Source organism: Garra rufa, chromosome 15 (genome assembly GCF_049309525.1).
Source record: "Garra rufa chromosome 15, GarRuf1.0, whole genome shotgun sequence".
In the NCBI taxonomy this organism is placed as follows: Eukaryota; Metazoa; Chordata; class Actinopteri; order Cypriniformes; family Cyprinidae; genus Garra; species Garra rufa.
Window position 1 is genome coordinate 19,776,772 of NC_133375.1, and position 18,609 is coordinate 19,795,380.

The following is an 18,609-nucleotide window of genomic DNA, read 5'->3' on the forward strand; positions in this document are numbered from 1 at the left end:
AGAGAGCAGACATTCCCCTAATATGAAGCAGGCGCCTGGACAGCAGCCTGCACTCTCTCCATCGGGTAAGATGGAGCCCAAATCTCTGTTCAGCCTGCATAAAGCCCTGGCTCAGCCTGTGAAGATGTGCATGTTTGATTTCCCTGTCTCCATCCTGGATGATCTGGTAAGAGAGACTGCAGTCGTTTCGTTCTGATTCACCTGCTGCGAGTTGGTGTCTGTGTGTGCATGTGCGTGTGTATCATTTAGTGCTCACCCTTTGGCTGTATTCTGCTGTTTTCATGCGTGCTGGCTTGGAGCCAGTGAGTACTAGAAGTGACGGTGTCTTCATGGTGGAAGCATGTCAGTTCTAGCTGTTCCTCGTCATCAAAGCGGGTTACAACTAGTCGATAACGGCGTCTGGAGTTAGTTGCGATGTCTTGCACTAAATAGTGAGCTTTACTTTTGGCATGCTGAACAGGATGTTGTTGCTATGCTGTCCGTGGCTGTTTTTTTTTTTTTTTTTTGGGGTGGCACGTTTCGGCCAGAGATGTTCAGGGATGATGTGTTACTTTTGCTAAGTGGCAGGTGTTTTTATGTGTCAGCACTTCTGCAGGTGCGAGTATGCGTCTAGGTTCCTGAGACCTTCTTTATCGCATATTATATTGGTCCACTTCAATACTGCACTGCAACTGCTTCAAGTTTTATGAGTCATCTTGGAAGTGGATGTGATCCACTGTTGCTCCTGTGGGTTTTGTTTTGGATTTGTTTGTATAAATGTCAGTGAAATGTTATAAAAAGCAATGAGTTAATGACATTATGCTTGTTTTTGTCCACATATTAATTCATTTAAAAATGTTGAAATGCACTTCATACTACATCTAATGTATCTATATATATATTAGGGTTGTCAAACGATTAATTGTGATTCATCGCATCCAAAATAAAAGTTTATGTACATACTATGTGTGTTTACTGTGTACTTGTATAATGTATATAATTTAATTTTTTTATAAATATAAATATTTTATATATAAACCTAAAATATTTTTCCTTATATACATGTATGTGTGTATTTATATATACACATAATAAATATACACAGTACACACACATATAGTATGTACATAAACCTTTATTTCGGATGCGATTAATCACGATTAATCGTTTGAAATTTAAAAAATATATATTTTATAATATTTTATATTTTATAAGGAAAACCTTAAGTAGTTTTGCATCTTATTATACTGTCTTAGAAAAAAATTTAACATTTTTTAATAATAATACAATTTATTAGGATGTTTATTCATTTATAAGCCATAATGTTTGAAAAAATTTTAAATGATCACTTTTAAAAATAATAATATAGATGCTCAAAGTGTAAGTAAAATATAGCTTTTGTTATTGAATTATTCAGTTGATGAAACTTTTTAACTTTTATTTAAAATAGTATACTTTTTAAAGATTTTATACACGACTTGGCACGTGTTTTAAGCTACATTTTAAATAAGATTTCCTTTTCTTTATCATGGACCTTCTTATATGTCAGACCAAGTTGTAAGTTGTGTTTCAGTGAATGCCTTAAAGGGATAGTTGACCCAAAAATTAAAATTCTGTCATTAATTACTCACCCTTATGTTGTTCCAAACCTGTAAGACCTTTGTTCATCTTCGTAACACAAATTAAGATTATTTTGATGAAATCCAAGACCTTTATGATCCTGCATAGACAGCAACGCAACTACCATGTTCAAGGTCCAGAAAGGTGGTAAGGACCAGAGTATGTGAGCGGAGTGGAGCGGCAACAATTTCCCCTCCGCGCTCAGTGCATTTAATAATCGCTCCTCTCCAGCTCCACTCCGGGTTCACAATTTTCCGCTCCCGCTCCACTCCTCGCTCACTGATATCAGAAACACCGCTCCGCCTTCGCTCCGCGTCAAAACATTCAGAAATAGCCTTGTTTTAAATATAACGGTCCTGTTCATAACACATATTAAAACAACAGGAGAGTTTGGAATAGTGTGCAAACTTTGTTCCTACCACATACCAAGCTAATAACATTGTCAGCATTAAAAGAGTATAACTACTGCTTTATGCAGTGCAAAGTTTGTAATGAAAATAACTACATTTTCGTCAGTTATTTTACCTATGGATCGCTGCATTTCTTACAGATTTCTGATAATTCGAAATCGGATACCATTACATTTGTTTTAATGCATTATTGTCACAGCGATTGCGTGTGAATAAGTGCTGCACATGTTTAAATGAGGCTTTCACCTGAATGTATTCAGTATCTAGAAGGAACAAACTAAATCCTTGTGAACTATAATTTACCGCTCATGTCCATTCACATTATTTCTGATTTGAGTGATCCATCTCTATCAAGCTAAATATGTTTAACATATGAATGCCTGCTTATTATGCAGTTATATTACGGACCGTTGGCATGAATTGTACTTATGATGGAGCGGTGGTGGAGCGCACTTGGAGCGAGTGAAAACCACGACGCTCCGACTTTTCAAAAATCCGCTCCTCCCTCCATTCAAAATCACACCGCTCCACTCCGCGCTCCGCTCGCACTCCGCTCCGCTCACATACTCTGGTAAGGACATCGATAAAATAGTCCATGTGACATCAGTGGTTCAACCGTAATTTTATGAAGCTACGAGAATACTTTTTGTGTGCAAAGAAAACAAAAATAACAACTTTATTCAACTATTTCTTTAATAATGGTGGCACACAATGAAAGTATTCTCATAGCTTCATAAAATTACGGCTTCATCAAAAAAATCTTAATTTTTGTTTTCGAAGATAAAGGTCTTACAGGTTTGGAACGACATGATGGTGAGTAAATAATAAAATATATTTCTTTGGGTGAACTATCCCTTTAAATTGATCTCCATTGAATTCATTTCTTAATAACCTCACTAAAGATTAATTCATTTCAGAACGCATGGCACAGCACTTTTTTTATTAATGATTATTATCTTTTTAATCTTTTCAGCTGGTGACAGTAGTATCAGATCCGCTTGTATCTGTGTCTCAGCCAGTGACTGTCTGTACTCATCTCTGACTGGACAGGGCTTTTGATAAAGTTTCTTATTTGGCCTCAGTGGTGAGAAAGCACTTTCAAATGCCAAGTTCTGAGTGACAAAGTGCCTTAGAATCGTAATGGAGCTTCAGAGAATTCAGCAGGGCAATAAATTGAGCCACAGAATGGTGTTTCTGTGGCACTCAAGAAAGGAAAGTATGTGAGCTCTCTGTGTGAAAAAGAATCTGAGGTTTACATACTACGTTGGGTCAGTGAATTAAGTTCTTGACCCATTTTTGAAACAGAAGTTAGGTGACTTTCAGTACTTAAAGGGATAGGCTAGTTCACCCAAAAATGACAATTTTGTCATTAATTACCCTCACATTGTTCCAAAACTGTAAAACCTTTGTTCATCTTTGGAACACAAATTAAGATATTTTTGATGGAATCCAAGAATTTTTTTCGAAATCCAAGAGCTTTATGACAGCGCATAGACAGCAATACAACTGAGGGTAGTAAGGACATCGTTAAACTAGTCCATGTGACATCAATGGTTCAACCTTAATTTATGAAGCTACGAGAATTATCTTTGTGCAAAAAGACAAAACAAAAATAATGACTTTAGTCAGCAATTTCTTCTGACATTCAGTATCCACTGATGTCACATGGACTATTTTAACAATGTCCTTACTCCCTTTCTGGGTCTTGAACATGTCAGTTGCGTTGCTGTCTATGCAGGGTCAGAAACTCTCAGATTTCATCAAAAATATCTTAATTTGTGTTTCGAAGATGAACAAAGAGCTTACAGATTTGGAACGACATGAGGGTGAGTAATTAATGACAGAATTTTCATTTTTGGATGAACTATTCCCTAAAGTTGTTGTTTTTGGTTGGACACCCACATTGTGAACTGTTTCACACTGGTCTGTTATAAGAACATCACTGTTTTAGGCCACATAGACATGCACTGACAAGGTCTGGCCTCTTGAACATCAATATCCACCTGTTTGTGTGTTGTCTGTGTTTTTGGGTCAGGTTTTGTCTAGACCTTTGACAGTCCATACTGGAGCTTATTCTAGCCAAGAACTGTCCATTTAACTAATGGCATGGTAGTGTCTGTGAATGATTAGTACAGAAAACACAAGTCTAAAACAGTCTAAAGTATAATGACTGGTAATAAAGTACAGACAATCTATTTCATATACAGTTGAGGTCAAAAGTTTAAATACACCTTGTAGAATGTGCAAAATGTTAATTATTTTAGCAAAATAAGAGGGATCATACAAAATGCATGTTATTGTTTTATTTAGTACTGACCTGAATAAGATATTTCACATAAAAGATATTTACATAGTGTCGTGATGTGACATTTGACACCGAAGCTTCGAAGCTTGTATCAAAAAAACGAAACATCTCACAGTGAAGCACTGTACCGGAGCTTGATTCGTTTTGTCCATAACCACGTGACCTGTGACGTCCGAAGCTTCGTTTTCGCGCACAACCACGTGACTGCTTCATATTCTGATTCAAATAACGCGAACCCCTTGTGCAAGTATCAAGTGTCATTCAATTTTTGTTAAGAATAAATCATAATACGAATAAATATGTACATGTGTAGTTTTGTGCATATCCATTTTGTAGTTATCCTTGCTTCACAAGCACTTCTAATTAATACTAATATTAGTCAAAATTATTCTTAATTTACTTTGAACATATATGCCTACATGAACCATGCTTATACTTGTATCATTTTATTAAAACGTTTATTTACAGATCAATTCGAGTAAAATTACTGTTTTTCTGACATAGCACAAATTGATGTGTTTGATGAAAGTGTCCAAAATCGCTTTAAGATCTGAGACGCGAAAGCAACTTTTTCCCCCTTTGTCCACAAGATGTCATTAGTGTGCAACATGTTGAAAAGCTTCGAGTAACGAACCTTTTTATGATACAGTTGATGGGAAAGCCTCGGTGCTTCGAAAAGCTTCATTTTCCCATCACTACCGACAAGAGACTGAAAACAAAGACTGACTTATAAAGGGTGATTACTGATTAGACACAGGTGACGGGGATGACGCTAAAGAGGGTTAAACCAAAGTACACAGATCAACAGGGGGAGACAACGGGAGAAACCAACCAACATAAACTGACAGAACTGTGACACATATATAGTCCACAAGAGAAAATAATAGCTGAATTTATAAAAATGACCCCTTTCAGAAGTTTACATAAATTTGATTCTTAATACTGTGTTGTTACCTGAATGATCCACAGTTTTTTTTTTTTTTTTTTTTTTTTTTTAGTGATAGTTGTTCATGAGTTCCTTTGTCCTGAACAGTTAAACTGCCTGCTGTTCTTCCAAAAAATCTTTCAGGTCTGAAAGATTCTTTGGTTTTTCAGCATTTTTGTGTATTTAAACCAAAAAATCTTTCAGGTCCGAAAGATTCTTTGGTTTTTCAGCATTTTTGTGTATTTAAACCAAAAAATCTTTCAGGTCTGAAAGATTCTTTGGTTTTTCAGCACTTTTGTGTATTTAAACCCTTTCCAGCAATGACTGTATTATTTTGAGATCCATCTTTTCACAGTGAGGACAACTGAGGGACTCATATGCAACTATTACAGAAGGTTTAAACGCTCACTAATGCTCCAGAAGAAAAAAAAACAATGCATTAAGAATGGAGATGTGTACATTTTTCTTATTTTGCCTAAGTATCATTATATTTCATTTAGCACTTCCCCTCAGAGGCTACAGAAGATAGTTACATGTTTCCCAGAAAACAAAATAAGTTACATTTACCCTGATCTTAAGTTAAACAGCAGGCTTTTTACACCCATGTGAAATCAGACTACAGTAATATTTAAGTAAAAATTGATAGTATTGTAGCAAAAATGACATAAATCTAAAGTAGTTTTTTTTTTGTACCTAGGTAAAAGAACATGCTTTGGTAGAGCTATCAAATGGTAAAATGATAACTAAATTAACTAAAGTTTCTACAATGACATCCTGTTGTGAAAACCAGAAATTGCTCTTTCACAGGGTTTGATTTCTTGCTGGAACAGAAAGTTGTCACACAGGTTTTAGGTTTTGTTTGATTGCTTCACTTGCAATTTCATTTTGTGTGGGAATTCTACCGAATTCCCAGAGCAGCCTGTGCATACTAGCCATTACAAATAATTCCAGAGTAACCTTGAGGGTGTTAATAGAAAAGCTCATAACAAAAACCTCAGCAAACATTGTAGTCTTCAGTGAGAGAAAGATGAGAGAGTCATAGTTGTGTTACCGTGTTCCCTGCGTATTGATACAGCTGTTTGAGTCCACACGTGTCAGACAGGGCCAGTGTTTTGGGGTCAACGAATGGCGAAGGAGAATTTTAAGCTTCATATCCATCACAAGATTGAGGATTTTTTGCTGTTTATGCAACAAAGACTAAATTGAGAAGGTGATGTGTTGGAAAGACAAGATTGATCAACTTATTCAACTGATACTCCGGTGTGGCTTGGGTTGTGTTTACGTTAATGAAGATTTGTACTGTGATTTGGAAAGTTTAGAGGAAAGTAAACAGGTAAGAACTATTTATTTCTTCAGATTTATCATCTTACCAGATCTGGTTTTAACAGAACATTTTATATTTAAATGTTTTATAATTTCATTATTATGTTTATTAATATTTCATGTTGTTTGTAGTGTTATTGGGTTACTAATTTCTAGGATTATGTACAAAGGCTTTATAAAAATATTCAAGCTCAGTTCCTGGAGCATGCAATGTGATTTCTTCTTGAGATAGTGGGCTATTACTAGAGAAATCTGTTCAAAAGTCGGTACAAACTTCCTTAAGGCGGTAGTGTTTGTGTGTGGGTGTGAATGGATACCAATGAGTGACAAGCTGCTTCCTGTTCATTTTAAACCATTCTTGGCTGTTAATATCTGTCAGGTGCTTTCCACAAACTGAGAAGTGCATACCTTATCCTCTGTTGGGACATTTTTTTTATTTTGACATAGGAAACAAAGAAAGAGAGAAAGAAAACAGCATCAGGAAGTCAAATTGTCAAAACATTCCAAGTAATCACTCAGAACTGATTTGATATTGAAGCTTTTTCGTGTTGTAAGCACCTCAAAATCAATAAAACATTATTGATTGCTTTCCCTTGATAATTTACACTTTAATTGAAAGTATCAGTGTGCAAAAAAAGGAAAATTAGTTTCAGGCTCATTACATTTGTTTCTATTTGATGTTGTGTAGTCTCAAAGTACATGTGTCCTTTCTCAGGATGACACAGGCTTGTTAGGAGAGGAGACTGGGTTCAGGGTGAACATTGTTTGCTAACACTTATGCGAGAACTCTGATGGCATTGATTCCTGATAGTAGTTAGGATCATGTAAAAGTTCTTTAGCCCTGTGTCCAATGGAAAGGGGTTTTCAGATCCTGTAATCACCTGTTTTTTTGACTGTGTATGTCTGGGCAAAATGACAAAAAAGATCAAATGAAGCTTCTCCAAAGATTTATAAACCATCATGGTGCTGTAAGAGAACAACAAGCTGTTATCTATCAATCTCAGCAGAGAGCAGCGCAAATAGTGGTTGTGCAATTGAGTTCCAGCTGCGGCAGAGATAGCCTTAGCCTAAGTATACATGTTACAGCAATCCCAAACGTTTGGTGCCATGGGTCATTATCTCTGTTGCGTAAAACGTTGCATGGACATTTAGGTCCATATATATGTTTAAAAAAACAGTAATTTGTGAAATATTAAACTACCAGTCAAAAGTTTTTAAACTGTAAGATTTTTTATGGTTTTTAAAGAAGTCTCTTCTGCTCACCAAGCCTGCATTTATTTGATCCAAAGTACAGAAAAAATTTGAAATATTTTTACTATTTAAAATAACTGTTTTCTATTTGAATATATTTTAAAATGTAATTTATTCCTGTGATTTCAAAGCTGAATTTTTAGCATAATTTCTCCAGTCACATGATCCTTCAGAAACCATTATAATATTCTGATTTGCTGCTCAAAAACATTATTATGATGTTGATTTTTCAGGTTTCTTTGATGAATAGAAAGTTCAGAAGAACAACATTTATCTGAAATATATTTTTTTTGTAACATTATAAACATGTCTTTATCATCACTTTTGATCAATTTAAAGCATCCTTGCTAAATAAAAGTATACATTTCTCCAGTTGTTACTGGCTCCAAGATTTTGAATGGTATAGTATATAATAACAAAAAATTGTATTTCAGAAAAATGCTGATCTTTCTATTCATCAGAGAATCCTGAAAAAAATGTACTCAACTGTTTTAAATATTGATAATATTCTTGAACAGCTAATCAGCATATTTCTGAAAGATCATGTGACACCGAAGACAGGAGTAATGATGCTAAAAATGTAGCTTTGATCACAAGAATAAATTACATTTTAAAATATATTCAAAAAGAAAACAGTTATTTTAAATTGTAAAAATATTTCACAATATTACTGCTTTTGCTGTGTTTTGGTAGTGTACATGTTTTGTATTTGAATATATTTTAAAATGTAATGTATTCCTGTGATGATAAATCATTCTAATATGCTGTTTAGGTGCTCAAGAAATATTTCTTATTTTCAAACATATTTTTTAGGATTGTTTGAAGAATAAAAAAGTTTTAAAAAAATGCATTTCTTTGGAATAGTAATATTTTGTATTTGTTTAATTCACTTTTGTTCAATTGAATGCACCTTTGCAGAATAAAAGTAATAATTTCTTTCGAATAAAACTTACTGACTCTAAACTTTTGAATGGTAGTGTAAACTATTTCTAAGGACAACATTTTACTGAGAAAAAGTAGGCCAGCCAAATGCCTTAGCTGCAATAAGACACTAGTTCTCAAAGTTTGGATTGATACAGAGCACATAAATAAATAATAAGTCTATTATGTGTATTTATGTGTATTATGTGTTCTTGTTGCAAGATTTGTTCGGATGGTGTTTGAGACCCGAGTGTTCTGACACATAGAAAACTTACAGTATAATAACTCTGTGTGATTGCTCTAAATGCCAGCCGAGCATAACTAACTATTTCAACTAGAGATCCCAGGGTTATTCATCCAGTTCAGTTTGTGTGTTGCCTTGAACTATGGCTGCAAATCTATTAACAGAAGTAGCCAGAGGAAACATTAATAAAAGCTTATGCGAATCGTAAACTAAAAGTAATTGAAGCGTAATTCAGTTGAAGTGTAAATGTTTTTACACTTGTCTGGCTCATATCCACCCCAGTACGAGCGGTTTTATACTTTATACTGACACCTATTGGCCTGACTGCTCTAGTTTGTTAAATTGTTTGTTTTGTTTGGTTAAAAGGATAGTTCTCCTAAAAATTTAATTCGCTCATTAATTACTCACCTCATGTCGTTCCAAACCTGTATCTTGAGAACCCAAATTAAGTTAGGATATTTAAAAATATTTCAGTGCACCTTTAAGTTAAGTAATATGTAATATTTAGGATCTCCAGAGCTTCCAGGACAGAGATTTAGCATTTTCCTTCACTTACACAGCTGCCTCGTCAGATTTCACGCTATAATCATAATAGTTAGCTCAGGGAAAACACCATCATCCCCAGCAGGTGCCTCATACAGCTGCTGCTCTTTCTCGCAAAACACTATTCCTCTGGAGGGTTTCAATTTCCTTAGGAACTTTGCGTCAGTGTTGCAGTCATCCTAGAAGAGTAAGTTAGCAGTATTTTCCAACAGAGGGCGCTATTAGTATGCATTAATGCCATAGCATTCGGAAAATCGTGGAGGAGTTTTATGTTTTTGTGGTAACTATGCTTGTAGCTCAACAAATATTTTGAGGTTGAAACATGAATAACCTACAATTTAGGCTATTCATATACAGTGCAGCTGTCCCAAAAGGGATGGATCGGGAAGGAAATGTATTAACATGAATCGGCCTACATGAACAACCCACTTCGTTTCAGTTTGAGCATTATATTTGTGGCATGATGGTAGCATAAAACGAATGGGACCCTTAGCTCATTCACAGAGAATTGATTCATTTACAACAAACCAAAGCTGTACAATAGGCTGCAGGGGCGTCGTAGTTGGGGGAAAAGGGGGACTAAATTACCAGGGCCCCAAGTGTGGGGAGGGCCCCCGAGGATCAACCCCCCCCCCCCCCCCCCCCGGAACGTAGTACAGCGGGGGCCCCTTAGCTGAGTCAGTGCACAGGGCCCAGAACGACACAGCGACGCCCCTGATAGGCTGAAAGGCCATTTACGAGAGACCATGAACACTGCTTTATTGTTTTTATTGTTTCGTTTAGATATTCTTCATAGCGTCACGAATTTATTTTGTATTCTTTTTTAAAATTAGTCGAAAATCTATAGACAATAGAAGAGTTAAAAGCACTGATTGATTTACTTCAATTCATTTACGCAAATCCTTTTAATTCACTGATGCCTTTAATGTTTAAGCCATAAGCTTAATGAATCATACACCAGTTTAATCACCGCCGCATTCTAATCTCAATTGCATTCGTTTATTTGTAGCATGTGAAGTTATAATCAAGCGATTAAAAAACGATATTTTTAGTAGCTCACAGCAGAGTTTCCCGGAACTTGACGTCACGATTAGTCATGGAAGGGCGGGGCCACACTTGCGCGCTCTGGGGGAATGGCTGAATTCGCGCAAAGGGGCGTGGCCAGGCGGCTCAGGGCATTCCCTTCAGCCGAACTGATGCAGACAAATATTCGTTGCTACAGCAGCTGTCTGGATGACAGAACATGGAGTTCGTTATAAAATAATACATCGTAAACTGAGATGACAGTATTTCAGTAATGGTCTACATTATGGGAATGCAGTCGGACGCCTTAGGTGTCAAACCCACGTCCCTGGACGAGCTGTTTGAGTCCAGCACATGGAAAATTAAAAACATTTGGGATGGGGTGAAGCTGGAGATCGCACCCGGAGATGGATGTCCGGTGGTCTTAAATAGTTTTACGCATTTGGACCCTGATCTGCCTGTGCTTGAGGTAATACACAGATTTAAACTCATTTCTATTACTGTATGTGTGTATACTACCTTATTTCCATCATTGTATGTATGTATGTATGTATGTATGTGTGTATCAATATAATAAGTATATACAAAAAAACTGAAATAGTCACTTTTCATTTTGTTACAAATATGTGAAACACATATTGTCTGCTTTGATATTTATGTTATGATATATTAAGGTTTTGGTTTTTCTCTAGACATTTTTCAGCAAAGATTTTTTGTATTGCTAAGCTGGCATGAGTGTTTTTGTTACTTTACACCAGTGTTTCTCTCTTTATACGATTTATTTATATGATCTGTCTTATGTGATCTTGAAACTGCCAAGGTAATTTTGTCGAGGCAGCTAAATGCATTTACAGAAATCTCTTGTTCTCGATGGCCTACATGAAGTAAATCAAAACTCCACCATGATTCTGGCAAGAGCACTGGGTCTGGCACACTCTGTTTTCCTCTTATTCACTCCGTCTCCAACTTTCCCCTCTCTTAATTCTTCTCAGAAAGGGCCGTGGAAATAAAACAGTCAAATGAGAATCACATCTTTTTCAGGTACTAAATGAAAACACAGATTTAGGATGATTTGGTTAGGACGTGGAATGAAATGCTGTAGTATGGTATTCGTTATCTGGGAGTTTTGCTGAACAATAAGTGTTTGAAATGGCAAGATTTGTAATGTTTTTTAAAGAAGTCTCTTCTGCTCAAAACCCTGATCCAAAGTACAGCAAAAATAGTATAATTTGGAAATATTTTTACTATTTAAAATAGTTGTTTTCTATTTGAATATATTTTAAATACTAATATTCTTAAAAACATTTATTATTATTATGTTGAAAACAGCTGAGTAGAATTTTTCAGGTTTCTTTGATGAATACAAATTGTTTGCAACATTATAAATGTCTTTATTGTCACTTTAGATTTAAAAGCAATTTAAAGCATCCTTGCTAAATAAAATTATTAATTTCTATATACCCTGTCTGTTTAAAACTAAAAACTTTTAAAATATTAAATATTGATAATTATAATAATAATAATAAAATGTTTATTAAACAGCAAATCAGCATGTTAGAAAAATTTAGCTTTGATCACAAGGAATAAATTACATTTTAAAATATATGCAAATAGAAAGCAGTAATTTTAAATATATAATAAAAATGTTTCTCAGTATTAGTGATTTTGCTGTACTTTGGATCAAATAAATGCAGGCTTGGTGAGCAAATGTGAATTCTTTAAAAAAAACATTAATAATCTGTTAAAAAATGTTTGACTGGTAGTGTATTTCTACAGTTTGTTTATGATGAGATATGCCTACAATAGTGCAGATATGTCAGCTGACATATTGATTATATGTGAGAACCTCTTATATAATTCATGACAATGCATTCCCTTGTCAGTTGTGATAAAAGACTTTCATTATTGATTTCCTATTCCTGACCTCTCAAGCTCTCCATTGCAAAAATGTTTTTCTTGTTTGCGAGGAAATCACTTTATCACCATGGCAGTCACACATTTTTTACGGCTGCTAGGTTGTTATGCTAAACCTGTGATATCTGACTGTGGCTGTTGTTGTGAACAACATGTGCTCTTTTTATCTTGCATTTCAATGCCATCAGCACATTGTTGTGACTTAAACAACAATTCACACCAAAACTTGTTTACGACGTTCAACACGCTCAAAAAGAAGGTTCCAGTATGTCACCAGCTGCTAACCTTCACTGGACTAAATCTAATCTCCTCTCATTACACAATTAGTGATGGTTAAGTCTCCCATTCCACCCACAGCACTAGAGCCCTTCTCCTTTGTGGGGGCTGTTTTCTTTCCTTCCTCATTACAGAAATCGTAATTTCTTTTCCATTCCATCTACTTACAAACGTCCAAAAACTTGGCTCTGAGGTAACCATGAGTGATGGATGGAGTTGCAATTGTCAAGGAACTTCGCTATAAATCCTTCTCTCTTATCTCTGTCTCTCTCATCCTCTTTCATTTATGGCATGGGTTGTAAAAAAGGCACTCATCTCTGCTTTTATAGCGATTCAAGCCCGCTGATGGCTTGGCAAGAGCTTAGAGTTTGTTACATCAGCCCTGAAGATCTAAACCAAATTGTCCAGATGTAAAAGTACCCTTGTATAATGGATCATTACGAACTCGGTTCACAGATCAGCTAATCTCTTAACGCAACAGCTGCCATAAAGGATGCAGCGTGAGATCTAGTGTAAGAGCACTTCAATGCTGTTATTGTCAGAAACAGCCCGCTTGTCGAAACTTAAAAGAGTGAGTTTGTTTACTCCTAAATGTGCTTTGACTGGCTTGAAGAATACTATTTGTAGCGTGATTTGAACAACAGAAGCTAATTCTGTTTTCATATTTTGTTGTAATTTTGCCAAGCTGAAGAATTTAGACTTTCTGTATTCAGGTAGATAAAATTCGATACCTAAAGAAAATAGCTTCTGAGGCATATATCCAAGATGGCCATCTTGTCTTTTAGATTTTTGAATATAGTCCAAGATACTGTCAGCTTTTATGTTTTAAAAAATAATACACTACCGATCAAACGTTTGGGATCAGTAAGATGTTTTTAAATGTTTTTGAAAGAAAGTTTATTTAGATTTATTTGATTAAAATCAAGTCCAAAATACATTAAAAACCATAATATAGTGAAATATTATTAAAATTTGAAAGAACAGTTTCCTGTTTTTAAGATTTTTCAGCATCCATTACTCCAATTTACTCTATTACTCAGTGTCTCATTATCTTTATCTTATCTCATTATCTAATATGCTGATTTGCTACTCGTGAAACATGTTTATTACAGTTGTGCTGCTTAATATTATTTTTGTAGAAACTATGATTTTTTTTTTCAGGAGACTTTGATAAATAGAAATGTCAAGAAACCAGTATTTGAATTTAGAAATCATTTGTAACATCTTATTTTTACTTATTTTACTCTAATTTTCGATTAATTATTCCATTCTTGCTGAATAAAAGTACACATTTCTTTCAAGATAAAATACCTTACTGACCCAAACTTCACTAAAAGTACACTTTGATTGTTTACCAGTGAACAGCGGTCAGAGAATTGACTGGCACTTTTGTCCCTGGGTTTTCACTTTAATACATTTTGTCATTGTTCTTCTGTGTTTGTTGAAAGTGTTTACAAATTCTGCATTTTTCTTAAAGAGGCCTTTGTGTGATAAATTAAATTCGGAACGTCATAATGGGGCCGACAGAGCTGAGCTTTGTATAATGAGGAGAATAGACAGGGGTTACATTGACACATACAGAGATGCTTTTGTGGTGAAAGATCTCTTGAATGGAAAGAGAGGGATGAGAGGGAGGAATAGTGGGATGGAGATGAAGAGAAAACATGGATGTGAGAGGCAGGAAAGAGGAAAGTGGCAGAGAAAAGCCAGGAATGCGTAGGTGAGCATTAAACAATTGTACAAGGCGTAAAATAGAAAAATATTCAATACGCCACTGTTAAATCAGGTTTGTTAGGTTAAATTTAGAAAAGCAGCTCAACTAGTAGAGCATGGTGCTAAGATGTTAAGTCAAGAGTTCAGTTCCCATGGAACACACATACTTATAAAATGTATAGCTTTATTGTCATTTATTCATGAACAAAAGTGCCAGGACATTTGTGACCTTGGACCACAAAACCAGTCATAAGAGTCAATTTTTTCATCATATGGAAGCTGAATGAATAAGTTTTCCTTTGATATGGTTTGTTAGGATAGGACAATATTTGAAAATCAGGAATCTAAGGGTGCAAAAAAATCTAAATAGAGAAAATCACCTTTAAAGTTGTCCAAAAGAAGTTCTTAGCAATGCATATTACTAATCAAAAATTAAGTTTTGATATATTTATGGTAGTAAATATACAAAATATATTAACCGAACATGATCTTTACTTGGCATAAAAGAAAAATCGATAATTTTGATCCATTTAATGTATTTTTGGCTATTGCTACAAATGCAAATAAGACTGGTTTTGTGGTCCAGGCAGGGTCATATAACAAATCATCTTTTGTTTTCTAAACAAACAAAAATATACATTTTGTTTACATATGTTGTTTTTCATAAAGACAAATGCACTTCTACAATGTGCAGAAATGATCTGCTCTCAGAATAATATCATACATTCCTTATATCTACTTCTGCGATATACCGAAGCCAGAAAGCAACCGCATTCAGCAGTTCTGAGCTGCACTCCGGCAGAGTCGGGTAAATCTTTTTCCAAGGCTTATATTGGAGAATTCCTTCCTTAGCTCTGCTAATCTCATTCTGAAGAGCTGGAGCAGATTTCACAAAAACCTTGGCACATCCAAAACACAGGCAAAAAAGCAAACGCAGCATCCAGTTATTATTAACAACATCCAAGTCAGAAAAATACTGATAAAGGCTTTTATCAAATGAAAAATAGTAACAACATGCAATCAATACAGAAAAGCTTATCAGAGGTTAATGATTATAGTACCTTAGTGTTGTTTTTTTTCCCATTATTTTGGTGAAAGCTGATGCTCAGAAGTATTTAAATAAACATTTTACATTTTGTGAGATGCAACTATTTGAAAATCTTGAATCTGAGGGTGCAAAAAAATTAAAATGTTAAGAAAATGACCTTTAAAGTTGTCCAAATGTTCTTAGCAATGCATATTACGAATCAAAAATTAAGTTTTGATATATTTATGGTAGTAAATGTGCAAGATATCTTCATGGAACATGATCTTTATTTAATATCCTAATGATTTTTGGCATAAAAGAAAAATTGACGATTTTCACCCATACAATCTATTTTTGACTATTGCTGCAAATATATCTGTGAGATAATTGAAAATTATGTTTTTCAGTTGTAATATATTTAAAAATGTAACTTTTGTGATGGCACATTTTCAGCAGCCATTACTCCAGTTTTCAGTGTCACATGATCCTTCAGAAATCATTCTAATATGCTGATTTGGTGCAGTTTGTTGTAGAAATCATGAAACTTTTTTTAGATTTTTTTAGATTCTTTGATAGTTCAAATGAACAGCATTAACAGCACAATTTTACATTGTCTTTAATGGTCTCTTGACAGTCAATTTAACGCATCCTTGCTGAATAAAATCATTAATTTCTTTGAAAGTAAATGCTATTGTGTTTAAAGAATAAACCTGAAGATTCAATATTTAAACTGCATGGCATTTTTATGCCGACTGTCATGTTATGTGGGTCATTCTCATACTTTGACCACAGTAAACCTGGTTTGAAATCAGAAGTCGTCGGTGGGTGATACAAAGAAAAGGTTGGAAACTTCCAGAATAAGGTGGATAAGAAAAATCGCCTTTTTTCCACTGTAGATGTTTGCTGCAGTGAATCTGGCCATCACTCTGTGCTGAGATTTAATGTGCTGTAACGGAGTGTGCTGAAAAACCTACTGAGCAATGCCAAAATACACAGACTGCAGCTTCGCTCTATGTATCCAATCTCTCTGTAGGTTAATAACTCGTACAGGACTGTGAATCTTGAGAGAACATATGAACCTAACCCAGATTCATAAACCTCACGACACAAAAGAAGCATTATTTTGCTCCTGGCCATTACTAACAGAAAAGAGATTTGGTTGGAGCTTACAGTGGCTTAAGCTGTTATCTGTTCAGGGCATTTATAAATATTGTATTATAAGATACAATCATTCCCAAAGACAATATTTGTCACAGCGATGTGTCCTACCCAGCCAGGGCAATAAAAGCAAACATGTGCTGAGGTATTTAGACAATGTTATGACACATAATAAAGATATGAATGAAAGTTAGCCTTTTTGAAGCCAGGCTTAGTAATGATCAGCAGGAGGACAAGCAGATTGATCACACTGCTTCAAATTCCTTTCATCTGACCTCATGTATTTACTTTCTCACTTTATATTTTAACCACAGCAAATCTGTTCATGAAGGACGTGTTCTTGAATTTTCAGTTTTACACCAGATGGACGCCTCACTGTTTTTTTAGCATTTCAACACATTTTTTTTCTGTTTAAAAACAGCTAGTTTTCCATTCACAAACGTGCGTTTTTAAAATGGACCTACTTTTAACTAGACATGAAGTGTCTTGTTTGAATAGTTAGGCTGTGTCATGTTAAACTAAGCTGTCAAGAGCCTGTTGTTTTTAAAGTCTATTTTTAACATATTTAATCGTGATTGTTTCATGATGTGAATAAGAATCAGTTGAAGAGGACACATAGTAGGGCTTGTCCTCTAACATCTTTAACTCCGCCCTGATTTTGACAGGAGAAATTCTGCATTGTTTTTGTGTTGTTTGTGAAGGATGCATCTGTCTAGGAAGCTGTTACGCAGTAAATTTTTAGCACTCTTTGTCTTTTCACAGGAAACCCTGTGGCTTTAGTGGATCAGAGGCGGTCGAGGGGTTTACAGAGTAAAGTTTGAGGAGAGTTTAAGGCATTTTGTCATAGTCAGGCTTTTTGTGATTGTGATCACCTCATACAATAGCATTTTTATGAAAGCCCATCTCCACCACTGAATGATTTTTATCTCACAATTCTGGCTTTTTTCACTTTTCACAATTTTGACTTTTTTTTCTTAGAATTGTGAGAGATAAACTTGAATTGTGAAATATAAAGTCAGAATTGCATGATAGAAACTCGCAATTGCGAGTTATAAAGACTTTATATCTGAAAAACTATAGTTTTTCTAGTTTATATCTCACAATTCAGAGAAAAAAGTCAGAATTGTGAGATATAAACTCAATTGTGAGGAAAGTTAAAATTGTCCGACTTTTTCTCATAATTTCATGTTTGTATCTCGCAATTTTACAATTTTTCTGGTATTTGTGAGTTTATATCTCATCCTGCAATTCTGACTTTATTAACTTGAAATTGTAAGTTTATATTGGACAGTTCTGATAAAAAAATTCTGAATTGTGAGAAGTGAATTCACAAGTCAGGATTGTGACAATTCTGAGAAAAAAAAGTCAGAATTACTAGATAATAAACTCACAATTGTGAGAAAAGTCAAAATTGTGAGACTTTTTTTTCTCAGAATCTTACAATTTTACCTTTTTCTGGCAATTGTCAGAAATTCAGACTTTTTTAACTTGCAACTGTGAGTTTATATCACACAATTCGGAGAAAAAAAGTAAGAACTGGGAGTATATACCCCCCAATTCTGACTTTATATCTCACAATTGTGAGTTTATTTCTCACAATTCTGAGAAAAAAAGAATAAAAGAATTGTGAGAAACTTGCAATTGCGAGAAAAAAAAGTCAGAATTGTGAGAGTAAAAAAAAGTCACAATTTCAGAGAAAATATCAGTCTTTTTCCCCCTAAGAACTGGACTTTATATCTCACAATTCAGATTTTTTTTTCTCTGAATCGTAAGAAACTTACAATTGTAAGAAAAAAGTCAGAATTGTGAGATAAAAAGTCCATTCGGAGAAATTTTTCCCATGAGAACTGGACTTTAGAACTCACAATTGTGAGTTTATATCTGACAATTCTGAGAAAAGTCAAAATTCTTTTTTTCAGAATCAGAATTGTGTGTTTTTATCTCGCCATTTTACCCTTTTCCCGCAAGTTTATATCT

The 18,609-nt window shown here is 34.7% G+C and overlaps 1 protein-coding gene across 2 annotated transcripts in view; it reads left to right on the top strand.

Moving 5' to 3' along the window:
- Window positions 1–18,609, top strand: part of ralgds (ral guanine nucleotide dissociation stimulator) — a 34,461-nt gene continuing 15,852 nt past the window's right edge. The window contains exon 1 of one of the 2 annotated variants that reach the window (XM_073818736.1): window positions 1–166. In XM_073818736.1, the coding sequence (XP_073674837.1) occupies window positions 23–166 (144 nt within the window). In that variant the 5' untranslated portion in view covers window positions 1–22. Of the gene's footprint in view, window positions 167–10,728; window positions 11,014–18,609 lie in introns of those variants that run through there. The other variant, XM_073818735.1, reaches the window with a different exon arrangement.